This window comes from Poecile atricapillus, chromosome 12 (genome assembly GCF_030490865.1).
Source record: "Poecile atricapillus isolate bPoeAtr1 chromosome 12, bPoeAtr1.hap1, whole genome shotgun sequence".
In the NCBI taxonomy this organism is placed as follows: domain Eukaryota; kingdom Metazoa; phylum Chordata; class Aves; order Passeriformes; family Paridae; genus Poecile; species Poecile atricapillus.
In genome coordinates, this window is record NC_081260.1 from 15,468,085 (window position 1) to 15,495,486 (window position 27,402).

The 27,402-nt window shown below is 45.1% G+C and overlaps 1 protein-coding gene and 1 long non-coding RNA gene across 2 annotated transcripts; one reads left to right on the forward strand and one right to left on the reverse strand.

Annotated features, from left to right (window-relative positions):
* The first annotated feature begins 1,931 nt into the window (after positions 1 to 1,931).
* On the forward strand, positions 1,932 to 17,582 carry LOC131583680 (transmembrane protein 182-like). The gene is made up of 5 exons (XM_058848073.1): positions 1,932 to 2,194; positions 4,684 to 4,801; positions 6,790 to 6,888; positions 9,402 to 9,539; positions 16,339 to 17,582. Exons 1-5 carry the CDS (start codon positions 2,042 to 2,044, stop codon positions 16,566 to 16,568), a joined length of 738 nt encoding a protein of 245 aa, XP_058704056.1. The 5' UTR covers positions 1,932 to 2,041; the 3' UTR covers positions 16,569 to 17,582.
* Positions 11,205 to 16,332, reverse strand: LOC131583687 (uncharacterized). Its single transcript, XR_009278574.1, has 2 exons — positions 16,210 to 16,332; positions 11,205 to 16,174 (listed from the first exon to the last, which is right to left on the reverse strand). It is a non-coding gene; the product is annotated as an uncharacterized LOC131583687 (long non-coding RNA).
* Positions 17,583 to 27,402: the final 9,820 nt, after the last annotated feature.

A 27,402-nucleotide genomic window follows, 5' to 3' on the forward strand; every position in this document is an offset into this window, starting at 1 on the left:
AAATCCTCTCTCCTGGTGTGCAAATCCTTGTTTTCACCCAGCTCCTCTGAGCATTGCCAAAGCTCCTGTCAGTCATGTCCAGCTTTGAGGAGGAGATCATGAGAAGAGATGGCAACCAATTGTCATTGTCACTTCAGACAGGTCTAGCCAGGATTGTGTGGTAGTTAAATGTCTGATTGGAATTGCACTAATTGATTATTTAGGTGATAGATAAACTGTACTTTGTATTTAATCAACCATTTTGTGTTCACTACAAGGAGCAGCAGTGAAGCCCCAGTGGCTGGGAGATGGGTGTGTTATTGCTGTTCAAAACTATGGAAAAAGAGTGAATATGCTGGGATGAGGTGGGAAAGGGTAATTTGTGTAGGGATGGGATGAGTGGAGGTTTAGGGAGGGTTGATCACAAGAACCTACATGGAAATCCCTCTCAGTGGCTGGGAGTGTTTCCATTGGAATGGCAGGACAATGGGATGGACAGGGTGTGTTTATTCCTGCAGAATCCCAGCTCTGTGGCTGGGTTTTGACCCTGCATGATGGTAAATCTGAACCTTGCCCTAGCTCTCCTTTCCCTGTCAGTGAAGGGCTTGCTCTGAATCCTGGATCTTGTGGAATTCCTCACCTGCTCACAGTCAGGTTAAACCAGGAGCAACTCAGCCCCTGGGACAGTGAGGGAAAGAGAGGCCTGATGTGTTATTTAACAGCTACCCCTGCAATATTTAAGAAAGACAATGCAGAAGATAAAATAAATTATTATAATTTAAATTCCGTTGTGCTTGTAGAAGCTCAACAGAAGATTGAGAACATTCAGCACTCTATATGCCTCAATAAGAAGTACAGTCAAAAATTTTCCCAGCCTTCTCCAGGTTCCCCAACCAGTGTGCAGTTGCTTTGAGATACCCATATGTTCACAGGTAACTTCAAATATTAAATTGATTTGGGAATCAATTTGGCAACACAAATTACCATAGGATAGAGAAGTCAACATCATCAACCTCCCCCCTGTTTAGAGCAGGTCATGACTAAAGCTAAGGTTAGAAAATCGGAATGCAATTTTTAACTGTGATTTAAATTTCTTCTCCCAGCCTCCTGGCATGTCACAGGAATATAGTTATTGCCCTACAGAAATTATAATTTTCCTAGTCTGGCATCCCTTTCCTGGCAGTGATCTACAGCAGATGCTCCAGCAGAAGCCAAAAACATTAGGAAGCAAATGGCAGTGAAATTCCATGCAGGAATGTCCTTGCTCCCAGGAGACACTTCTCCCACAGCAGGCCGGGTGGGTGGGAGAGGTATGGATCCATATAATCCACTTTTCTCTGGGAGGAGGGAGAACATCATTTACAACTGCAGGACATCCCTGGTGTGTCCGTGTGTGCACCTGCTTGGATGCTCCTTGTCCAGCTCCATGTGGACCTGCCTGGTGCAAAGGTGTTGATTGCAACCCTTCCAAGAGGACCAGGATATTTAAGATCTCCCCATGTTTTAATGTTTTTCTTGCATCCCTGGGGTTGCTTTCTCTGAAAGCCACATCAGAGTTGAAGAATGAAGATGAAGAAGGAGACACAAATTCCAAAGGTGCCATTTGTGGGGACACGGTGAGAGGTGTCACCACAGTGGCTGAGGACACCATGGGCTCCACAGTGTGGGGAAGACCTTTGGGTCCAGCTCTGCTCGTGTGTGCAGGGAGGGAATAACTCCCTGGTGTCCCAGGAATTCTGCACTCGTGACCCAGAGCCGTGTCCTGAGGGCTCTGGGCTCAGCTCCTCCCGGAGCAGCAGCCGTGTGTCCCCTTGGATGGCTCCTGCTCTGCCTCAGTAGCTGTTTGTCATGATCCTTAATGCCACAGCTGCTTGCTTACGCCAGGTCATCTGCTTTTATTAGTCCTGCTCCACCACCCACTGAAACTCACACCAGCCAGGAGATTATTATCCACATCCAAAAATAGCATTTCTCTGGCCCTGCTCTCCCAGAGACCCGGGAAACTCGGGGGTTTTCCTCCTTTTCTGATTTCCAGTTGTGCTGGTTTCCCCCCTGCTGCCCCATGAAGGCCGGAGCAGCCGCCCTGGCAGCCGGGATCCTCGGAGGCATCGGGGTGTTGCTCTTCCTCATCGCCTTTGGGACGGATTATTGGCTTCTGGCCACGGACACCTGCGGGGTCTTCGACCATGGGAACAGCACTCTGAGCACCAGGGGGGTGAGCTCTGCAATCTTGTGCTTTGAAAGGACTTACCTAAATAATTTCAGATCTAAAAATTTGAAATCTGTGATAATATTTATGCTCAGTGAAAGTGACCTGTTAATGTAGAACGTCAGCGCGAGGTAAAACTTTAAATTCTTTAAAATCTAACCCTGCTTTTCCATAATATTGAGCATTTTGACTGGAGTAAATTGTGTCTAGGAAACATGAAGACGGCACCTCTGTAATCTGGCAGATATGAACATTAGAGAATGAAAGGCAAAAATGTAAGAGCTTTAGTTGTTGACAGCATTTCCCTCTAAAGACAAAAGATATGTCCCGATATTTGCCATTAAAAGATTTCTCTCTCTATAAGTTTCTTCATTTAAAACTAGTTCATGTTTAAAATTGTGGGGCTTGGCAATCACTTCCATCTGAAGTGATACAGCTGCAGCACAGACACCAAACAAAAGTGAACATCAGACACAGAACAGACAGGTTCCTGCCCATCCGACCAGTGGCCTGGATATCCTCAGAGTAAGATTTATATAGGATTTTAGTTAGCAGGAAATGTAATTTTCAAGGGACAGCTTGGTATTTTAGTGCTAAGGGCTGGTGTCGCTCGTTTATGGATCCCCCAAGCTGGATTTTCACTGCACTTGCTGTTGTCTAACTCTTCAATGAAATAACAACCAGATCAGTTCCTCGAGCCACCCACTCCCCCGAAATGTTTTTGTGCCAATCAATGTGTGGTTTCCATTACAAAATGACAGGAAGATCCTTGTTGTGTGCAGACTTTTTCTTACTTCAAAGTTCAATCCAATTAGGTTTGATTTTTTTCCTGGTGCGGTGAGTCACCCTGGGTAAGCATCATGATGCCAGCAAGAAATATTTTTCTTTCATTTCAGAATCCCATAATCAAATGTAGGGCACTGTTTGCTTGAGTCATGGTTCCAAATGACTTTCCCAACTAAAAAAAACCAAAAAATTATGATGGAAGAAAATGCCTGGAGAAGTGGAACAGAAGACAAGGTCTTTAGTTTCACACAGCTCAGTAAAGCCTGGGGATGGCAGAGACAGAGAAGTGCCACTTGTTTTTCGTGCACTTGGGAAGTGACAGTGTTAATTGTTTTGCATTTTGGTTGTTTTTGAAAGTGGAGAGAGCAGAGATGATGCACTGCACGACACGAATAAGCATCTCAAACATTTCAGAGACGCTCTTGGCCAAGTGTTGGGGAGCCTGACGCTGAGGCAGTGACTTCAAAAGCACCAGGCAGAAATAGGAACCGCTCTTACTCTTCCCTCTGAGCTATTTTCTTTCTATTTCAGACACTGTTTCTATTATTTCTATTTCTGTTACTGGTTGTGGATAACAGGCTCAGTTTTTACCTTCTCTGCCCTTTCTTGAACTGTCAAATCCTGTCCCTTACAGATAAGGATGGGCTGAGTATCTGGCAAACTCAGTGAAATGTGCTGTGGATGCACCAAGTCAGAGCCACCAGCTGAGGAAGTTTCAGGGCTGCATGTTCCCCTTGTCATAGTCAGGATTTTATTCTGAAAGTCAAAGGAGAATCTGGGCAGAGCTCTGGAAGCTGCTATAATGTGATGCATAAAAGCATGGAGGTGAGGGAAGCAGATCCCTGGGGAAACCTCAGAGCCCCTTCCAGTGCCTGAAGGGGCTCCAGGAGAGCTGGAGAGGGACTTGGGACAAGGGATGGAGGGACAGGAGAGGGGCAGTGGCTTCCCACTGCCAGAGGGATATTGGGGAGAAATTCTTCCCTGGAAGTGCCCAAGGACACGTTGGATGGGGCTTGGAGCAGCCTGGAATAGGGGAAGGTGTCTCTGCCCATGGCAGGGGTGGTGCTGGATGGGCTTTGAGGTCCCTTCCTACCCAAACCTTTTAACCTGTGACAGGATAAGTACCTCTAGCACCTCCCTGTTGTGTCCCTTCTCCTTTGTGGTTCACAGGGCAGATTCTTCTGTGGACATTCCCCATCCATCATAAAACATAATTTTGTCACAGTCTCCTTTGTCAAACTGTGTGAGGAAGATAAAACTGGTTTTGAGATAATTTTAATAAATCCTTTGGTAAATCTTCCATGACTAAAGTTTGCAATATCCTCCCTTCTGGAGAGACCAAAACCTTGTGCTCACAGGTCTGGTTTGGGGGTTGGAGGAAGGTGTTTGAGGAGTAGGGCACACCCAGAAGGCCCAGCTCCCTGAAATTCCCATCCCGCTCTGGCCAGCAGGGGTTTAAGGACAGGAGAAAAGGAAGCAAATGGTTTGTGCAGGTTCTCAGGACAATTTGTTAACAGAACATTTTGTAGCTGTGACACAGCAGAAAGTCAAGGACAGCAGCTCCTCCGTGTTCCCCCATCCCTCCAAAGTGGACCCAAAAAACAAATGAAAACCCCATAAAAAATTAAATCAACGTCTCTCTAAGCAAAGCATGCACTCTTTGCACAATGATCTTCCCTGTTTCAACCTCGGCTTTCATTGCTCCCCAGGCTGAGACTCCAACAGAGGTTGGGAAGGAGATCCTCACTTTCCACCACGAGGGTTTCTTCTGGCGGTGCTGGTTCTTTGGCGACGGCCACCCCGCGACCATCTGGACCTTCTGGTACAGTGAGTACAATGCCACCACTCTATATCCACAGCATTCCCTCACAGTTTAATGGGAAACAAACACAGGAAGTGCTCCCAGGGATGTGGAGACAGTTTTAATTTAATTTTTGTCATTCTCATCTTCTGTCAAAAGCAAACCTGGCTCACTCGTTTTGTCCCCTTTCTGTGCTCATTTTTTGGCTTGGATTTTGCTCTCAGAGGGCTGTTCACAGAAATGTTGCAACCTCTTGAGGCCATTTAATTTATCACCTACAAAGTTATGTGGAGTAGTGGCTTCCACCAGCAAGGAGAACTCTTCCTTCCTCCCCCTCCCTCCCAATACCTCTTGATATTCGTGTTTGGCAAAGTTCTGTAAATGTGAGCCCATGCCCTTTCTTGCATCACTCTTCTGTCCCTGTTTTCTGCCTTCCAGGTGCTCAGAATTCCCAGCTCCCACTGATTTCAGCACTGAGAAGGCTGGAAATGTGTGTTCGTGGTGTCCCTGGGTGCTCAGGACCAGTGGTGCACCACGGAAAGCCGTTTTATTTTAAGATCTCACCTTTTTTACTTTTTAAGATCACTGGAATTACACTTGAGAATAAACAGAGAGGGATGCAAAATCCTTTATTTTTTTGAAAAACACATTCATTCTTCAAAAAACAAATTGAAGAAAAGGGTGAAACCTGTTCTGTGATACTGGATGGTGCCAACCTGGTGGCCCTCGTGCAGTGAAGGGTTGGCCCAGTGACCCAGCTGTTCCCACCAGGAATAGGAAAGGAACAGGAAAGGAATAGGAAAGGAATAGGAAAGGAACAGGAAAGGCCCCTCCTGCTGGGGACCCAGCTCTACAGTAGGATTTGGGACAAAACACCCCCAGTTAAAAATAAGTTAAATATGAAATCATATTTAAATAAGTTCTGCAAAGGCTTTAAACACCACAAGAACCTTGGCCCTGTGCCCGCCGAGGCCTCGATGGAAGATGTTCCTGTGGTTGTGGAGCAGCACAATCACCTCAGAGGGCACTTCCCTGCAAATAATGCAGGTTCCTACACTAAATTTACTCTGCAGTGATTAAAATTTCAAATGACTTCGCTGTCCCCCAGCCCCTGACCTGTTTCCTGTAAAACCTTGCAGGAATACTTCCCGCCACCGTTCAACTGAACAATGGGAGGTTTTTCACACGGGAAATTTGTGATAAAAAAGGACAGGCTTGAGAAAGGGAGTTTGCTACTGAATTACATTATATGGAAATACATAATATAATTTTACCTGAAGTAAAATGAGTCACTCTGATAACTGGCAAATTTTTTTTTCTACTTCTTTAGGTATTTATTATAATAGGATTGATCATGGCAAATTAATTTGCTGCTCTTGTGGATGTAATAATTAATTCAATAGGTATTCCATAGTCAATTTAGCATGAACTAATGTCCACCTATTATAAAGTGCTCCTTTGAGCTGGGGAACATATTTAAATAAGTGGCCAACCATTAATTAATTCATTTAACATTCATTCTATTACTGTTAATCATGATAAGCCTCAGTGGTATTAATATTGATGGGGCATTTCCATTCTAATTGTGCTTTTCCTTCTCACCAGCTGGAGGTCTTGGAAGTACCTTGTTCTGGTACCCAAATATTTTGACCCTTCCAGGTGGTCATGCACATTTTTCTGGAGGAAAACAGCAATGAGAATATTGACACTGACTTCAGTTTTTCCATCTTTCATGATTTTTGTCCACCTCAGACTCAGGTTATGAAGATGAGAAGATGTGCAAGAAGTGGTCTCAGAGCCTCTGATATCTCCCCTCTTTCATAATTCTTATTTCTATTTTTTTTTCCTCTCTAGCCAATATTTATTATCTTTTTTTCCTCCCCAGCCTTCTGATTTCACTGAAGGTTTTTCAGGTTTTGTGCAACAGCACATCACTGTCTCAGTACTGTAACTGATTCTGCAGGAAATAAAAGCAAACAGGGATTTAATTCTTCTTTACCTTCATCTCTTCCAGCCAGCCAAGCACACCCCAAGTTCTGCATGCATGGCTACCTCTTCCCCATGCCCATTGCTGTGGGACCTTTCCCCCACCCCTCCTATGACACAACTGCAGGTGAGTTCCTCTCCTTCTCCCCCAGCAGCTCCTTTTCCACGGGGTCAGGCAGAGATTTGGGATGTGTGGCAGTGCTGTGCTCCTCCCACTGTAAATTCACACAGCCAAGCACAGCAGAGACCTTTGGAGAGCTCCTTCACCAGCCAGTCCTGCTTGGTTGGCTGCCCCAAGCACAGAGGTTCTCCTGTGTTTTCTCTCCTCTCACGGGGTGCTCAGCACCGACTCCTGTGAGCAAGGCAGGAGGATAAATCCATCCTCTCTCATCTCCTCACTCATTGGGAAGAGCTGGAGCCCTAACCCAAACCCAGCCCAGGTGCTGACTTGGTCCCAAAATCTGGTTTCCCTGGATAGCTCAGGTGTCGATTTGTTGCAAGACAAAATAAAGAAGCACTGGAAAATCGGTTAAACACCAAATTGTTAGAAAATCCACACAAGTGAGTGCCTTATTTTTAAAGCACTGAATACTACGCAGTTGGAGAGCTCCCTTTCAACCGAGTCCCTTTTTATTTATGTTTCTCTATATTTTCCAAGTTCTTTAATGAATCAGCTGCTGTTAGGAATTTTAATTTGCTAAATTGGTGGCAGCAGTTAGAATTAATTCAATGATCTTTTTTGAAATGAATTGATTTCTTTAAATAGTGTGCATCAGTCTGCCTTGCCTCCGGGGATGCAGGGCAGACGTTCTGCACAAACAAACATCTTGACCTTTTCCTTAGCCTTTAGTAGTACCTTTTTTTAGTTTCGGTTTTTTTTTTTTTTTTCCCCTATGAGAAATTAATTTATATAAAAAAAAAATATTGTCAGTAGGAGCATGTGAGGGAGATCAGCTCGTTTCTTTGGCTGTGCTGTGCAGAATTCCTGCCCCGGGGAACGCTCAGCGGTGTCAAATGGATACAGGGGACCTGTGGAGGGAGGAGGAGGAGGAGGAGGAGGAGGAGCTGGTGCAGGATGTGCAGCAAACACGGACAAAACAAAGTGCGGAATAAGCACTGGGATTGTTCCTGCCTGGGAGAGACGGGCACAGCGTCCAGGTTCTGAATGATCCTGCTGATAAACGCACACTCATTTTTTTTTCCGTCCTAAATAAAGGGCGCTGGAGGCATCTGTCCCTGCCTGTCAGCCCGGCTGTGAAACCCTCCCCAGCTGCCTCCCAGATGTGTCCCCTGGGGCAGCCCCGGGAATATCTCGATCTTCTCAGAGGTCTTTTCCGACCTTGATGGTTCTGTGAGGGTGCCGGGGAGGGGGCTCCTCTCCCTGCCTGTCCCCATCACCTCTGGGGACGTGGGGGCGGCTCAGCCTCCACATTTTGGGCAGGGGGAGCTCCCAATCCTCTGCAAAGCCCTCGTGGGGAGCAGCCACTCCTGTCCTTAACACCCTTTTCTTCCTAACCAGTCCGTCCTCATTTGCAAACGCTGACAAAACAGGAGGCTGTCCAAGGAGAGGGGTCCTCCAGCTGTTACCTGCTCCAGAGATAATTCTGCCTTATCTGCATCCTCTTAGACTCCCTGAGAGAAACGGGTGACGGGAGGTTAAACATGAAAATGAATTCTGTGGTTTTGGAGAGTTCAAGATACTTATCTCTCCCTAAGTGGCTCTCCTGACAAAATGGTTTCAAATGAGGAAAACACATCTTCTCTGTATCATTTTTCTTTCAAGTGTGAATCATTTCAGCACTACCCACTTGCTCATGCTCTGCTTAAATCGAACTGGAGCTTCTGGAAAGCTTCTGGCAGGGCAAGATGTGGTGGTCCAAGGGATAAACCAGGGGATGGGGAGCAGGGTGTCAGAGGGTCTCTGCTGGAAGACCTTTTGGATAAGGTTTATGGCAGTATCCCACTTGGCTGCTGGGAGACTTAAATTAGTGGGCTGCATCCCATCCTGTTCTGTCTGGTGGGATGTGATGGAGCGAGCCTGCTCAGCTCTGCCTGGGGTGGTTGTATGAAGCCACAGCCAAACCCCCAAATTCCCTGGATGGAGAGGCAGCTGCTCTCCTGCCCCTGGACTCAAGCAAGGCCATTAATGGGGGAACTCATGAGCTCCTGTTTTTCCTGCAGTCCTGCTAGCAAACACTGTTTTTATTTTAAACCAGGAGCCTGGCCCCTTCCCGAAGTGTTAATTAAAGTGGAACAAAGCTGTAGTCTGAATCCACCTCTCCAAATTTTTCAATTTTCTTTCCTTTCTTGCCAAGTTTTTCCAACCTCCTCTGGCACAGCTAAGAGCAGTGTCCTTTCCTCCCACCTCTTTTTTTGGTGTGCTTCCCTGGCAAACCTTCCCAGCCCTTTGGCTTCATTCCAGTCCCATCCTGTAGGGCATGACATTCCCCCTGAACCCGTGGCTGTTCCAGGTGCCCTGGCAAAGCTGCAGCCTCAGCTCTGCCTGACACAGCGGCGTCACAGATTGTTGTTTTCACTGCTGATAAATCAGGAGTTAAACATGGCATCATAAGAAAAAGATTTCTGAGGTAGAAGGAAGCCTGTTTCCCTCTCCTTTCACTGACTTTGCTCCTGTTGCAGTGTACAGAGGTTTTTGGACGGCGTTCATCCTGCTGGCCGTGGCCGCCGGGCTCGTGGGGGGGCTCCTGCTGGTGTGTGGGGTCCCCTTCTCCAGCCCCCGCTCCTACAAAGTTGGGGGAGGATTCCTGCTGCTCTCAGGTGAGGGGACATGGCTGGGGCAGGGTGGCTTTGGGATGGGGGAAGGGGGGGATGGATGCTGCCGTGGGAGATGAGGCTCTGGTGGGAGCAGCAAATGATTTCCCTCTTCCCCACTGGAATTAAACCCCTGGGAGCTCTGAGCAACCTGGTCCAGTGGGAGGGGTCCCTGTCCCTGGTCCCTTCCTACCCAAACCATTCTGTGATTCTGTGCTCAGCCAGGCTTTAGCAAGATAGTGCTTAGTCCTAGCAAGGCTGAGATTTTTGAAAATCACTTTGTTTTTACTATTCCTCTGTGCAACCCTTTTATTTCAGTAAAGCCTGCAGGTGTGTTAAGCCTGGGCACCGCCAGCCCCGCTCAATTCCCCAAAGTCAGGCTCTGCATTTGGGCTGCTCCTGCCTCTGCTGCTAGCTTTGATAGAGCTGGAAACCCACAGAGTGATGAAAGGCAAACCCCATGATCCAAAATGGGAGGGCTGGCTTAAGGAGACCTGAAAAGATGAAACGATGGCACTGCAGGAAAATGAATTAAAAATAGGCATTTATTCATTTTTCTCACTGCTGTTACCAATGATTCCACTGAATTATCACTTGGGCTCTTTCCTTTTCTGTATTTGAGAGGAATAACTGGCTTCAATAGTAGAAATACTTGATTTATACCAGTGACTCAAACTCAGAAAAAAGCTCTTTTATGACTCAAGCAGCCACAGGCTAGAGCTCAGTTGAGCTGCGCCAAGTGAAGAACTTGGTAATGAAATCAGGCCTTTCTCTGAAAAACCACTGCTAAATTGCAGATCCTTCACCAGCTCCTGCTGCCTCATATCTGGCATAAAGCACATGAGACACCGTCTTTGCTCTCAGTTTATGCTTTAAGTGAGCCCAATTTAGGAGGGGCTGAAAACATTAATGAAAATATTTAACAAGAAAGGTCCTGACATTGACCCATGTCCCCAGCTGCCACATCTATACAACTTTTAGATTTCTCTAAGGATGTTCATTCTACCCCTGTCCTAGGCAGCCTGTGACAGAGATGGACAATGAAGAAATTCCTGCTGATTTCCAGCCTGAACCTCCCCGTTCCCTCTCCTCCTGTCCCTGTTCCCTGGGAGCAGAGCCCGATCCCCCGGCTGTCCCCTCCTGGCAGGGACTTGTGCAGAGCCAGAAGGTCCCTCCTGAGCCTCCTTTTCTCCAGGCTGAGCCCCTTTCCCAGATCCCTCAGGAATTCTCCAGCCCCTTCCCAGCTCTGTTCCCTTCCCTGGACATGGACACGCTCCAGCCCCTCAATGTCCCTCTTGTCCTGAGGGGTCCCGAGGTGTCCCAGCAGTGCCCTGATCCCCCTGGACACCATTCCTGGTCCAAGCCTGGTGCCATTGGCCTCTTGCCCACCTGGGCACCCCTGGGCTCATGTCCAGCTGCTGGCACCAGCACCCCCTGAGCCTTTTCCACAAACAGATTCCCAGCCACACTGCTCCAAGCCTGTAGTTTTCCATGGGGCTGTTGTGATCCCATAATGGATAATAATCCAAGGGCTGTACCAGGGCCCTTTCTCTTCCCATCTGTAGTCCAGGCTCCCAGGAGGCAGCAGATGTCCCTGAGGAGTGTGTCCAGCCTGCACATTGGGCAGAAATATCACAGAAAAGGATGTCGAGTAACACTCAACTGTCTTCCTTTTTTTTTTTTCTCATTGTTTTTCCACTTTATTTGACTACTCCTTGATTAAAAGGCTGAGACTTCGAATGTGACACTTTTTAGAAGAGCTGATTATGCATCACATAAACCTCTTGGCATTAGACAAAGATGCTGCTGTTAAAATTGAAGTTTGTATTAATGCAGCTTCAATCTGAACAGCAATCATTGTTATTAACAGTCATTCGAGGGAACGAGTTCAGCTGGAAGACACTTCCTACTATATTTTCCATTCAAATGATAGCAGAAGGAATCAATGTGTTTTTCAGCAAAGTTTCCTTAGTGTTTCAACTGATGCTTTTATTCAGCAGGGCTTATCCTGATCTCAGACCTCTGGATCCTGCTTGGCCCTGGCTTCTGGATGGATTTGGGTTGCATCCCTCCATGGTTATTTTGTCGTTATCCCTTCTAAAAATATTTTGCATAATTGCACTGAGCAGTAGGAACAATGGATTTAACACAGCCTCAAGTCCCCAGCCACCCCTTTCCTTCGGATAGCGGGATGTGCAGGGATGATGCAGGAGAAAGCGCCTCTTGTCTTCTAATCATGGCCTGCAGGTCAGTTTTAATTAACCTCCCTTGCAGAAAGGATCTCTCCTTGAGGAAGTGTGAAAAAGCTGGCAGTCTGCAGAGTGGGAATGTGGTCTGGCAGTCGGAGTGGGAGATGGAGCACCAGAACCACGGGATGTCCCGGCCTCACAGGGAGCCCTTCACCAGCAGCTTTGTTCTGCCCACCAACTCCCTGCTTTTGGGAGAAGTTGTGGTTATTCATTGTTAAATGACACCACTTTTTCTGCCAAAAGACTGGAAATGCATTCCCAGACGTTTATGGACATCCAGACTGGTGCGGGTCTTGAGGAGGGTTGTGTGTCCATCTGTTGCTGGGGAAATCCAGCCTCAAAGGGTGAGGATTGTTATGGATCCCTTTGGATTTCCCTCAGAGATGCTTTTTATTTACTGAACATTCCAGAGGGCAAATCTGCCTGTGCCAGCTCCCGTAACCAATGGACCACTCTGGGAGGTGTTTCAGAGAGCCCTTCCAAAGCATTGGATCCATTTCTCTGGATTTCCTCCAGTGGGTGACTCTGGAAAGAGCCGGAGCCCATCTGACATTTGCTGGTGCTGCCTTTGCACATCCACAGCCTCAGCTGAGCAGTTTTCCCTGCCAGCTCTCCCAAAAGCACCTGGAATACGTGAGCCAGGAGCCAGTGTGCTGCTTTCCTCCCAGCCCTTGCCATCTCGGAATGAGCTTCAGCACTTCCAAGCGGTGGCAGATCCTGCCTGATGCCTGATTGTCCCTTTGTTTCAGTAGTCAGAGGCTGGTTAATTGTCACTACAATGTCACCAAGAGGTCTGGATGGGCTCTCTGCTGCAGCTTCTGGAAGCTCTGAGACAACTTTGCTTGTGGTCTTTCATTTTTCCTTACCTTGTGCTCCTCGGTTTTCTTTTCCTTTGGGTATTTTAGAGACTAAACTTAGAAGTGCAGCACTGGCACTGTTGCCCAAAGAGGCTGTGGATGCCCCATCCCTGGAAGTGTTCCAGGCCAGGTTGGATGGAGCTTGGAGCAACATGGGGTGATGGGTCACATCCCTGCCCATGGCAGGACCAACCTGTTCATCAGCATGACCCAACAGCATGGAAAAAAGGCCCAGTTTCCCAATCCTGTGAGCTAAAGCGCTGGATTTTTTGCTCATATTCTGCTTCCCAAATGGAGCAGCTCCACTTTGGCAGTCTCAGGCTCCCCACGTGCAGTGAAGGCTGACAGTTATGGAAGGGCAGCTGGAGGTCACCCCTCCATTTCATCGTTATTAACATCCTTAAGAGGCAACGAGTGAGAGAGGAGAACGAGTCAAAGTTCATTATTCTCCTAATTAGCAGATTACACAAAAGTTCAGTAGCTTCCCCAGAATAAGAGTTAAAGATTGAGTTCACTCACCTGTCCCCACAATTAGCAGCTATAAAGGTGTCACAAGGAAATAAAGTGAGAGAAAGGAAAAGCTCTACTTCAATTTGCCCACACGGAAGACACAGCTCCGCTGGGAGAGGGGGATGGAGCTCCAGGCTCCTGGATCTGCAGCTCACAAAGGAGACAGATTTAATACCTCACTGCAATTTTCTGGCAATTAGCCCCACCCCAGAAGATGCCGTTGACCTCATCTGCCTGGAGATGGAGTTTCACAGTTAATTTTTCCCAGTACCATCCTAATGGCAAAAGGGAGAAGGAGGCAAGGAAAGGGATCACTCGAGTAATTTTCCTGTGAAGGAAGTACAGGAATGCTGAGAGGAGCATGGGGATGAGGTTTGATGAGGTCTTTACTTCCCCAAGCCCAACACACACCCTGTGTCTTGTGTGTGGGTGCCAATGCCAGTGTCATGTTTAGGACAGAAAACTACATTTTTTCAGTTTTTCATTTTTCTGCTCAAAGCAGGAAGGAATCTACGTCTCTAGACCCAAAGCTGACAGGAAACAAAGATGATTTTCTGCTGTGTCCAACACTAAAAGCCCCAGAAAGGAGGGGGTAATGTAAAACATGTTCAACAGATGAAAAATCCCAAATTCAACAGCATTTTAAAACAAAAATGCCAAACACTTTGGTAACAGGGGAGTGAAACATCCTGATTTTCTCATGATGAAGAGGCTGCTGATGGCTGTAAGTGTGACAGATTTTAGGCAGGCTCAGGTACACTTGTGATTGCTCCAAACAGGCATTTCTGGCTGAGCAGATTTCGGTGAGCTGCCCTTCCCGAGCTGCACCTGCCCTTCTGATTTTCTCTTCCCACTGAGGACGTGGTGTAAATCCCAGGGATTCTTCATCACTCAGCTGTAATTATTCCAGGGAAGAAGGCTGCTGGCTTTACTTATTCTTGTCATTTTCCCAGAGTGTGAAAACATTCTTAATTTAGATGCCATGGCCATGCCATCACCTCCAGTACCTGTTTAATAATAATTCCTTCCATGCCAAGACCTGGAGCTTCTGCTGAGCCCCGAGGAGGGACCAATTCCCATTCCTGACCTCCTCTAGATGTTGGGCGTGGTTCCACTCACACCTGGGACTTCCCACACCCTCCTCAGTAAGAACTGGAAGGTTTTGATCTGATTACTTAAAAAAATGAGACTTAGGACGTCTGAACTGTCCTGGCAGGAATCAACACAGAATTCCTGGTTATTTAAAGCGAAATTCCAAAGCACTTTTCCATGCCCACGTTCTCTGTCCCACCGGGGCAGCGCTTTCATTTGCGTCTCTTACGGTAGGTATTATAAGTTAATGAAATAGAAATTGATCTTTAAAGGAGCACTTTTCAAGGTTCAGTTGCTATCTAATTAATTTAATTTTAAATTACATCAGTAATAAAGACTTAATTGCCTTCTTATCAATACATTGTATTTTGTAAAGGACATGCGACTATTTGAACACGCCATCGCTTTCTTATAGTAGAATAATTGGTATTTTAAGTGTACAACTATCATAGTAAGTGTAAAATATTTATTTGTGCACTTAATTTCAAGTGGTATCAAAACCTCAATGAACATGCAAATGTTCCAGCAGCTGCTGTTTAACTCCTCGCCTGCCTCTCCAGGAAACACAAGGACTCCTCCACATCAGGGAGAATGGCTGGAATATCACTGTGGGGTGATGTAAAGAATATTTGTACGGCTGCACCAATTTTTGATTGATAAGATTGCATCTTTTTAGGGCATGGGAGGCAGTTTAGTAAATGTGACAGCTTAGGGTGGGGAACTGCAACTTCTACCTCGTTCCTTGTGAGGACTTTGAAGCCTCTTACCTTCATGTGAGCCTTATTTTTGTCTCTGAGATGTTTTTATAACCATTATAAACAGAATCACAGTAAAACACAGACCTGTTTTCTCTGACTGAAGATTCAGTAACCTCCCTAAGCAGATAAATCAATGTCAAGCTTTACCCCTTTCCTTTCCTTAGCACAGGAGCTGGATTTTGGAGTGTATAAGCTGCCAGGAAGAATAATTAAATACACCACAACTACCTTTGATTTAAAAATGGCAAGGGGAGAAATTAAATCCTGCAGAAGCCACAACACCTCCACAGAACTGTGTGGTAACTTGTCAACTAAATTAATTTCGAGCGGTTCACTTCAACCATAAAAATAATATAAGCTGTGATGTATTTCTTTCATATATGTGTGTATGTGTATATCTATATGTTATACAGAACCATTTAAAAATAGCAGCTTCTACCTGTGAAGTAGCAAGATCAGATATTTCTGAACTGCTTTCAGACCTGTCATCACACCATCACTATTTAGCTTTAATAGATGTCGAGTCTAAAATGCAGCATAGAAATGTATTATTTTAACGATACACAGTAAATGAGATTTGGGCCACTCTAATTTTTGTCATCTGCTTCCAGCCTTATGGCATAAGCTGCTTAATATTCTTGTTATTATTCTGGTATTTAGTAGCCCATCTAAGATTAATATATCATGGCTTTAATTAATAATATCTATATTATATTTAATTAATAGATAAATATTAATATATAACATATTAATATATAATGCATAAATAAATATATTTAATTAATATCTCGTGCCTTTCCCACCCTGTAATGTGTTGGCCCTGCAGGCTCTGCTGGCTCTGGGGGTGGCAGTGCCAGAATTTTGAAATCAGGAGGATTTATCACGGCATCTTTGCGTTCCTGGTGGGGACTGGCTATGGCACTGCTTGCAAGGGTAGATATAAACCAGGAAGAACTAAGTTGTGGTGTCTCCTCATTAATACTGGAGAAATTAAAAGTGAAAAAAAGTGGAACATCCCAGCTTTGAGAGAGGAAGGCAGGACCCTGCTGGGAGCATCAGCCCTGCTCTGGTGGTTTCTCCACGGCCTCATCCTGCTGAAGCAGAGCCTTCACAAGTGCTGGTGCTCAAAGTCCAGGGTGTCAGAGGGCAGGAGCTGATCCCTGTGGTGTGAGGCTCTCCCATGGCAAGCAGCCTCAGCTTCCACAGGAACCCGCAGAGCAACGCCAGGAGCAGCAATCCTGCAACACAAAGCTTTGATGCCGAGCATGGATGACCTTGTTTCACTTTTATTCCTGAATTTCCTGCACAGACAATAACTCAGTTTTGTCTCTCTTCTCAGGAGGTTTGTTTCTCCTGCTCGTGTTTCTCTTTGTGATGTGGAAGGAGTTTGCAGCTGACTTTCAGAAGTACATCCTCCTGGAGAGGAGCGAGGAGTGCCTGGATGATGTCCCCGTGCACGTCTACTACGGGTGGTCCTTCATGTTCGCCGCCGCCGGGGTGCCCCTGGTGCTGCTCTCTGGACTCCTCTTCTTCCTGGTGGGCAGAGACATTATGGATTCCCTGCAGTAAGACAAATGTGGAGAAGGCTTTGAGAAAATTGGTGATGCTCCTTGTAAAGAAACACACCCAAGTTTTGAGGACTTGATTGTTTTCTTGTAGCTCTAATTGTCGGGATAGGTTACACTTGTTGTCATGGGGAAGCAGGGATGGAGAACTGGGCATCCACAGAATCCCAGGATGGTTTGGGTTGGAAGGGACCTTGAAACCCATCCTGTTCCTGCCATGGACAGGGACCTTCCCCTAGCCCAGGCTGCTCCAAGCCCCATCCAGCATGGCCTTGGACACTTCCAGGGATCCAGGGGCAGCCACAGCTTCTCTGGGCACCCTCACAGCCAGGAATTCTTTCCCAATATCCCATCCATCCCTGCCCTCTGGCAGTGGGAATCCATTGCCCCTTATCCTGTCCCTCCATCCCTTGTCCCCAGTCCCTCTCCAGCTCTCCTGGAGCTCCTTCAGGCACTGGAAGGGGCTCTGAGCTCTCCCTGGAGCGTTCTCCAGGTGAGCACCCCCAGCTCCCCCAGCCTGGCTCCAGAGCAGCGGTGTCCGAGCACTGCCCATCCCAAAGCAGCCCCAGCTGAACATCCAGCTCCAGCCTTCTTCCACTGTGGAGATATTTCAGCACGTTGGGGGGGTTTGCACCAGGTTTTTCTGCAGCCCAAGGGAAAGCAGCTCTCTGTCAGCAGAGCTCTCCACATCCATATTCAGCAGAGCTGGAGTTTTGCAGCATTCCCAGCATCCTGGTTTCTTGTAAAAGGAAATCGAATCTGGCTGCGATGGTGCAAGCAATAATGTCTATTTCTAAAAAGCAATTAAGGATGATTTTTTTTCCTTAGCTGGCTCTAATTGACGTCAAAAGAAAACCATTTTAATGGGATGTCGGGAAACATGAGAAACTTTTTTCTTCCTTAAAATCCCTGATTCTGAAGATACAAATGTGCCTGGACCCAACCTAACTTTCAATAAGGGAATAAACCAATTTCTGTGGCTTGAAACATAACAGGAATTAATTTGTATTTCTTTACAGCAATGCTTTACTCTGCATTTAATATTTTCCCTGGATACAGTTTTGTGAGGATTCCCAATGCGAAAACTGAAAGGTGATCCTGGTTGAGGGAAAAGGAGGGGGGACAACATCATGATATTGTGATTTCACTTTGGGCTGTGCCTGTGCCCCATCAGTTCTTCAAGTGGCAAATTCTCGATATAAATTTGTTTTGAATAATTTTTGTCGTTACTCTGAATTGAATATTTTCCCTGGACACAGTCTGGGGAAGTTTCTCAACCCAAAAACTGAATAATGGTGGGAGCTGGAGGAACGGGAGTGGGGACAATAGCGTTGGTATATTTATTGGCTTTGTTTTGGCCCTGTCAGGCAGCTCAGCTGGGACTTTGTTATATTCTACAGACACCTCAGAAAAGTCAGATTTAAAAAGACAAATTATATAATGCCTAAATACATTTAAATTCTTGCAGTCACTCAGGTGATTGGCTGACGTGGCAGTGACCCTCTGAAGAGCAATCACCTCCTAATTCTCCTCCAAACTATCCGGATACTGAAATAATTTGTCCTGAATATGCAGAGGTTTGTAAAGACACTTGAGAAATGACAAAGATTTGATCTTGTCTTGTTTTTTGGGCTGGAGCACGGTGCTTTGAAGTAGTTTGTTGGGTCCTTGCTTGCTGAGCTCATTTGCATAAATTTTAAATCAAACTTCTCAAAATGCGCCGTTCTCGTGGATGTCAGAGTTTGTGCTCAACTCACATCTCCCGAGCTTTATGTCACACTATTGACTCAGAGCAGTTAATTAATAATGGAATGTAAATCTCTGCTAGGAAGCGCTGAAGATTGTTGGCAGTGTAAAAATGTTTGTTAATGCTCTTCCTAAAATATTATTCAAGTCTGGCGTTTCTTTCCTTTCGGAGCAAGTTCTAATTATTCTTTTACAAGATTCATGGCATACACAGAGTGAGAAATTGTAATTCCCCCATGTAAAGATTAGTTCTTTCATATGAATAACAGGCTTGGGCTACAGTTCTTAAGCAATATCCACACTGTTTTCCCTTAATAGAAATTTTGTTTGAATAGAATTGGGATGTGCAGGTAAAAACAGGTTTTTCCTGGTGAATGGATGTTTCATGACATTCCCAGGTACACAGAAATTTTAGTGTTTTATTTGTCCATTCTAAACTGTTTTTTTTTTTTTTTTCTGGTTCTCCTTGGGTTATTCCGGTTCCCCATCAGTTCTTCAAGGGATAATTTCTCACTATAAATTCCCTTTGAATAATTTTTGTCATTTAATTATCTATTCAGTGTGGAGATGAACACTTATGGTCACAAAGAATAAAAGTATATAATCCAGGAGCAGAAGAGGTCAAGATTTACAGTCACTTGCCTTTCACTGATCCCATAAAACAATCCAAGCATGCAGGAATGATGATCCCATAAGAGACACCAGGGCAGAAGAATGAGAATGCAGCAAGAAATCCATCAGACTTATTGATATCTGTGAAGCTGAGGATCCCTGAAGTTGTGAATATAGAAGTGAGTTTTATATTATAGAATGAAATATTTATTAACTTTCTCCATCTGTTCTTTAAAAAATTTAGTTTAATGTCATCAAGGCATTTATGGAATACATTTAGCTTAATCATGCATTCATGCCTTAGGGAGTAAAGCATCCCTGGAGACTTGCTCTTTCTGGATCAGCTCTAGAACAAGCAATAGTTTAAAATTCCATCATTCTTTGGGAAGAAACCCACATGGCTTTGAATCGTTCTTGAACAGAGGGTATTTTATTTTAAATATCTGGTATTGTGCACATCCAATTGTTGTCTGGTATTGAGCTTTTGGGTAACCTCATCAAATCCCTGGATCTGCTACAGGTTTGGAAAATCTCTCAATATTAGACATGTATCAAATAGTCACAGCAATAAGAAAGAATGAGATTGTAGAGTTGCATAATTAAAGCAATTAACTCCTTCGTTAAAATTCCATGTTTATTGTAAGCACAAGGCCAAACACATCATTTTGGTGCACTAAAAAGTCCAGTTCCTTTGCTCTCAAGTTTCTCGTGGCAAGTATAACTCAAGCAGACAGAATTTGCTGTGAGAGTCGTCATTTCTGTAGGAGAAATTTCAAAAAAAAGGAACTCGTGGGCTCAGTGGTAGAGTTGGAAATTGCAGAAACCAGTCGCTTTCATCTGTTGAATGTGAAGTTTGATGAAAGGATATTATAGAGTAGTGACAAGGACCTAATTCTGATCCAAGTTTTGTCATTATAAATCATGAGTAATTCCGAAGGCTGCAGCAGACCCTTATCACTGCTAAACATCTGTAAGTCAGATCAGAACCGGGACTAATAAATACATTCAAAATGCATAATTAAAACAGTGATTTCACATCACTCTGATGAATTTTAGTCAAGGATTTCTTCAAGGATGCTTTTCTCACATTAGCATTTGATGTTAGTAAGCAATGAATAATTCCATTTTTTCTTTCCAACATCTGGGACACTTCCTGCTTTTTTTGCTACTTACTGAGCACTCTGCAGGAAATATTAATGAATCCTGGGTGTTGAAACACGGGCCCTGTGGATCGTGCTCAGGAGGAAGCCTTACGTAGGAGAGGAGAGGTGTCTTGAGATTAAGAGCTTGATTTTGGTGAAAGATATTGGGAGATCTGCCAAACCTGAGGGAGATACAGGCATTTGGGGAGGTTACCCTGCAGCAGCTTCTTTCATGCCATGGAGCTCTTCCCTCATACCTAAGAGACAACAATTAATAATAAAAGTCTTTCCTCTTGGCCAGATCAGCTCTTTTTGTGGTGATTCTGAAAGCCAACGCCCAAGGATGCCCCGAGGCTGGGAGGGTGCTGGTGCTTGGAGAGATGGCCCAGGGGACCAGCACACCCTGAGAGCATCAGTGCCCTGCCCAGCTGCTTCCTCACGTCTCCAGAGGCTCTTCTCTTCCTTGGGAAATGATGGAGTTCTGTGTTTGGAGAGCCCTGCTGGCCCTGCAGAGCAACCAGTGGAGGAAACCTGAGCTGAGCACCAGGAGAGCCTCTAAAGGAGGAATTAAATGTCCTCCTGGGTTAGAGTGAAGCGACTTTGACAGTTCAGCATCTGACCAGGGGGGATGAAACACCCTCTGCCATGGAAAACAGGTAAATTGGAAACTGCCCAACTTCATTCCAGCTGAGGGTGGAACAGCCCCTATGGGATTTATTACAAACCTTTCCACTTTTTCTTTTTTTACCCAGAAAAACTCATGTGTCCAGGTCATGTTTCAACCTTGGTCAGACACATTCCTTGGTAGCTCCTGTAGCAAAATGTGCATGAGCAGAACCAGGATCCCCACTGGAGCTGCTCCCCTGAGGTCCCAGCTTGATCCAGGCATTGCTGGTGATCTCTTGTCCCCTCAGTGCCCCCAAAACAGATGGAAGAGAGAAGTTCTGGGGTGTTCCATCCCTGTGGAAGATGCCCACGGCCCCTTTCCTGCAGCAGCCCCCATCCTGCTGGCTCAGCACCTCCTGAAGTGCCCCTCGGGCAGTGCTGGGGAGAGCCTGGGGGGACAGGGCACAGATGTGGTGCAGCAAATGAAGGCACAAACCAAATTAAAATAAATGGGGAGAGGGGAGCGGGCTCCACGCTCGGAGCACGGGGCTGTGCATTACAGCAGGATTAAGCCATATCAGGCAGAGTCCCCTTTACAAGAGTGCACAGCACCTCAATCCCAGAATCAATAAGCTGTACATGCTGCAGCACAAAGAGCTCTTATCTGCAGTACCACTTTGAATTTAGTGAATTTATTTAATCCCTGATGCCTGCAGAGCATCAGTCCTGTCTTCTGGGTTAATTTATTTATTCCGGTGATGTATTTTTAGTCTTTCAAGTCCTTGACATTTGAGAAGCAGATTTCCCCCCTCCCCAGCTTAGTTTCCTAAAAAACATCTGAATTGGGAAAAAAAAAATTATTTACAGAAAAGTATTTTTTTTCCTGATTAATTCCCCACTTTTCCTTTTGGGAGCCAAGAGAAATACAATATCAATACTAATAACCATAAACTGAATGGATTGGGAAAGGCTCCTTTTCCCCCCGCTTGGCAGAGCCTGTTTCTAAATCAGTGCTGGATATTCACTGACCTTCTCTCTTCCTTCTCATCTTTCTTTTTTTTTTTCCTACAAGTATTGTCTCCTCCTCTTTAAATTAAAGGAAATAAAAATCACCTATTTTTGAGATATAGCCAAGATTCTGTGCTGCATTTAATTTGGGAATTGTCAGGAAGGCAGGTGATGCTCTTATGTCCTGGAACTTGATATTTCCAGGTGAATCAGATGAATCCTTGGCTCAACCCAAAAGAACCAGTGGGTTAAAGATTGGGACTGCTGCTAAAAAGAAATACCAAAGGAAAATGCAGTCCAGCAGGTACTAAACATTTGGTTATGGAAAAGCAAATTGAAGCTTTATAATCTACAGGATCTGCAGAGAAGGAAAAAGTCTCATCTGGCCTTGGCTGAGTCAAGGATGGCTCCAGGAAAGCTGGAGAAATTAAAAATAAAGTGCATGAAGGGCAATTGTTTGAAAAACAGAGGTTTCTTTCTATATCCCTTATCTATTTATTCCCCCTATCCATTACCCAAAATTTCCTTGTGTTTACGTTAAGAAAAGCAACAAACAGCGAGAAGAAAGAGCCTCTCCTTGAACAGGGACTCTGCAAAGATATATTACATGTCCTCAAAAATAACTCTGTAAAGTCACAGAACAGAATTGTTTTTCCATTTCAGATGTAAGAGGTTTTTTTGGTGTTTTCTTGTATTTAAATACCAGTCCATGGGAGATGATGTTCAGCAAACCATCAGTGCTCAGATAACATTGGCTGAACTGGCTGATTTGAGATTTTTATATTAATTAAGCCTCATTGGTTACAAGCTGGAATAATTGCAGTGCATGGTGAATAAACGTGGCTTATTCTGAAACAGAGGCATCAATTTTTGGGCATACCTGCCCCCCCCCACAAAAAAAAAAAGGGAAATGTAACAATTTCAACAAATCAGCCTCAAAATTGGCCCTGCTGGGTGTCAAAGTGGAGATTTTGCATCAACTCCCCTGAAATGCAGGCAGAGGTTTTGCCTCTCAAATCACAAGCGAGGTCATTACATGAGTTAAATAATTAGCTCCAAACCCAGCCATTAATCAAATTTATTGCAAGGCTTTTGCATCACCTCCCCAAAATAAGTTTGGGGGTTGTGCCAGCTGCCCTGTGGGGTTGGGCATCCTCAGCCTCTTGCTCCTGGTGTTCCCAGGCTTTTTTTGGTGGTATTATTTCCTCTAAAGGGAATCCTGGTGCTGGGAGAGTGAATGAATTCTAAAGGCACTAAAAAATATTTTGGTCCCTCTGAAGGTCAGATAATTTCATCTGCATCTTCAGGATGGTGCTGATGAAGGCTGGAAGCATCTTAGAGATGCTCTCACGGTGGTTTTTCCTTCAATTTTGCTCTGCAAGTCAAGATCCCATTCCTGTTTTCCCACCTGCCTCGTGAAACCCCCATTATCCGAACCCAAACACAGGCACACACACTTCACACATTAAATATCTGTAAAATAACTGGTGTTCTCTGAGGAGAGACTCTTCCTGTGCCACAAACACTTCAAAGGCTTCAAAGCAGAGGTGCCTGCAGCGAGGGCTGAAGCTGAGAGCACAAGTGCCCATTTCAGCTGACACCAGAGGTTTCAGGCTCTTAGGGCATAAAGCATTTTTCACTCTGTTTAAATTAATTTAATTGGAAAAAAAAAATTGAAGGAGAAATAACTGAAGACATTTTTGAAGGTGGTTTTTTTTTTTGTGTGTGCGTGTGATTTTTTATTTTAAAGTGGAAAATGCCGTTTTGAGATTAAACCTGCCTTTAAGTAGATATTTTTAAATGAAAATATCTTTAGTGCTTAAGGAGGGATTCCAGAGACCTTCTGTTTGCAGCCATCTTAGGGGGGTGTTTTTGCTTTCTCTTGCTCTGCTGTTGCTCAAAGGATGTTCCAGCTCCAGGCTTTCCTTCTGCTGCCCCTTCTCAGAGTTAATGCATTGGTTCTGCAGGCAAAAAAAGAGACATTTTTAGTATTCCAGAAGCCAAAAGGCTGTCTGCTGGATGGGGGGATTTGCTGTACATCCCAGGCAGGAGATGCAAACCCAGTTTTATACCAGAAATGCAGCACCCTGTGCCCAGCACTGCCTGCACTCCTGCCCAGGGAAGGCTGACAGAGAGGACATTCTGCTGCTTTTTTTTTACATTTTTTTTTTTTTTTTTCAAATTAAAATCCTGAAGGAGTGGAAATACCTTGGTTTTGATGGCATGGGAATCTTCTTAAATTTTTGAATTTATTTATTTAGCTGCTCACTCGGAGGTAACCCTGAGACTCTCAATACTTCAGCAAAGAACACACCAGGTTTGTGTTTGCTGGTGTTTTCAGGTGGTTGCAAGAATGTGAGCAGGGTTTGGATGCTTTGTAGTGGAACAAAGATCTCCTTAGGATACACGGCTGCTCAAGGAGCTCAGGCAGAGCAGAGGATTCCCTGGACTAGCCAAAAGTAGCTCTTAAAAGATGGAGATGGTCTGTGCCATCACATTAATTTAAAATAAAAATGTATCTCATATACATATACACACACACATATATATATATATAATATAAATAAATTTTTATATATCTATATAAAAATAAAATGTATTGCTTTAAATAAAAACAAAGTCATTAATACAATAAGGAAAATAATTAAAATGATGTGGGAATGAGTGTGTGAGTGCAAGTACCTCCCTGACCCAGTCCAGGGCTGCATTCCATGATATCCAGCACAAGAAAAAAGGGATTTCTGCCCAGCTTTCCTGCTTTTTCCCACCTTCCCTGTGATTCCCTGTTCCCTCCTTTTCGGCCCAACCCTTGGTTAGGGAAAATCACTGGAGCGTCACGGCCGCATTGATTTAATTGATTTAATTCTCTGCCCAGAACCTCAGCTCCACTCCCAGACAATGCTAATCAGAGCAAAAGATAACAGCAGAAGGAATGAAAAGATTTCTTCCCTAGGACTCCAAAGTGCCTTTGGACAAGAGGAAATTACGACAATGTTTTCTCTCTGTTGCCCTGGGTTTGCCAGCGTGTGCCCAGCGCAGCCTCCGAGGGTCCCTCTGGATCAGCTCGGCTGCAAAGAGGCTGCTGCAGCTCCAGTAGGAGCAGCCAGGCTGCCGTGAGTTTGGGATTTTATCCACCAAATTTTATTATTTTTATTCAGCTCTACTGTGGAAAATCACAGCTGGGTCTCCAGCCAAGGCAGTGACTGAAATTAGCAGCAAAGACATAAAACCTCATGGTTTAGGGGACTTTGTTCTTTACTTTAACAAAACTTGAGTGTTTCACAGAGTGTGATGATGACATTACCCATTACAAATGGATATCCAGGGTAAATGGACCCATAAAATTAGGGGAAAGCAAGACTGCTGCAGCAAGCTTTGGTAACACCCCAAATAATTCACCCTCTTGCAGCAGCTCCTCAGCCCAGAGCCACCGACCTCCCCAAAGGGTCCCCGTTTCCATCCCATTAACGAGTGAGGCACAGATGGGTTTGGTCTTCTGAAATCAAATCAGAATAAAGAATCACCTTTTGCTCCCTCCTTGCTGAGGTGTCCTGAGGGGTATTCTGAGTTTGGGCCAAAAATGAATCATTATTTTGGAGCTGCCTTGTGCTGCTCCATCTTGGCTGGAGCCAGGAGGGCACGGCCTCAGCTCGACCTTCTGCAGTCGCTGTTTTGGGGTAAGGAAATACACAAAGAATTTTTAGAGAACACAGAATTCCATATGGTCATGGAATCATTCAGGTTGGGAAAACCTTCTAAGGTCATTGTGACCATCCCCCAGCACTGCCAAGGCCACCACTCCCCCATGTCCCCAAAAGCCACATCCACATGGATTTTGAACCCCTCCAGGGATGGGGACTCCATCCAAGCTTCTCCCTACATCTTTCAGACACAACCAAAGCAGAGCTGAGAATGGTCAGGGGCAGTTTGGCCATCACTTCCCCATGGGCATGGAAAGGGTGGGGAGCTGCCCTTAGGATGGGGAATTCAGGAGCAGCCTGAGTGGAAACAGATCCTGTGCCTTTCTTTACCTGAATGTGCTTCTGCCATAAATGAAATGCAGGAGTAAAACTCAGGGCAAAAGCTGAATCACTCTCGCTTAATTTAGCGGTGAAATCACAGGCAAGGCACTACAGTACCTGCTGAAGGGTGCAGTGATTTCTAATTATGGATTATGCAGCTAATCAGTACCAATCAACATTTTATGATCTTGACTTAATATTTAATATAATGTTAATTATAATTGCTTTTGCCACAAACTGTGTCAAATCCTAGGCGTGATTTCGCCTCCCGGCGTTCCTCACGGCGCTGGGTGGGCTCTGGGATGGGGGCTGAGCATCCCTTCCCAAAAATCCCACCCAGCAGCACAGACCCACCTCACTGCTCGCCTCCCTGCTCCCTCTGCCTTGAGTTGTGATGCTAATTAAGTGCTGGTGAGTCTCAGCGTTATTAGAATGGAGTTTTTATCTCACACAAGTACCTTCCAGCTACAAACAGGGGAAGTTCATTTAATTAAAAATAATTTTAGTGTAAGTTTATGTGAACACAGTTCAATTACTCTGAAATAGGTTTAATTTTTTTTTTCTTTTGCTTAGTTCAAAGTCTACCAAGAGGCTGCAGAAAAAAATCCCAAAAATTTAAACTAATATCAGATAATCCAGATGATGCATTCAGGCCATTTCTGTGTATTTAGACAGTGGCCAAAATGTCATTACAAGCAGGAGCAGAAATGTGTAACAATGGCAAAGTCACATTCACGGCACTGTTCCTGTGATTGTTTATTGAGCATCCTCAGGGTTTCTGTCCTTAAGTGCCTTTGTGCCTTTTCAAAGTGCTTTTGCCAGCTCTCACCTGATGTCTGTGCATGACAACTCCAAAGTCCTCAGCTCTGCTGTGCACAAACCACCCGGGACCATCTTCACAGGCCTGGTGGTTTTTGATCTAATTTAAACTTTATTATAAAAAAGAAACCTAAAAACAGTAAAACCAAAGGAAATCCAGAAAGTTTAAGGACGTAATCAGTGCTCAGGCAATTTTTTAATATCCTAAATGCTCTGTATGAATATCAGCAGGATGCTGCTGGCCCACCTCATTTAATTCACCTGCATATTCCCAAAACCCATTTCCAGCTGAGCTTGGGATCAGGTCCCCCACCTCATCTTGTCCTGGGGTGTCCCCTGAGCATGAGCTGGGGTTTCCTCTTGCAATTAATAATTTATAGACTTCTGCTTAAACCCAGGCACGTTTGATGCCTTTTTTGGCTTTCACAGAGTTAAGTGGAGCTACAGCCCAGCGTCAGCAGCTGGAGCTGCTGGTTTTGCCCCTCCAGCAATACCAGGGGCTGCTCAGGGAAAGGAGGGAGTCCTGGGAATTAACAGGAATGGGGGACAAAAGGGGCCATGAGCACATCAGCTATTCTGGGGCTGCAGCCCCCAAAAAACCACTGCTGGGGTGTTTCACCTGAACCCCCAGAGCTGGCACATCCTGGTGGGGTTCAGCACTGACCAAGAAGCTCTTGGAAGTTTTTATTGAATCTTTATGGCATAAAAGCCCCTGGAAGAAAATTTGTCTTTAATAAAATGAAATAAAGTAAGGAAAACAAGTAGCTCCAGCTGGTTCCTGCAGGGACAGACACTCCTTGGGCACCAGTTGCAGCCCAATGGCTCTAGCAGGTGAAATCCTTCCTCTCCATCCCTCCCCAAGCCTTTCACACGAGTTTGACCT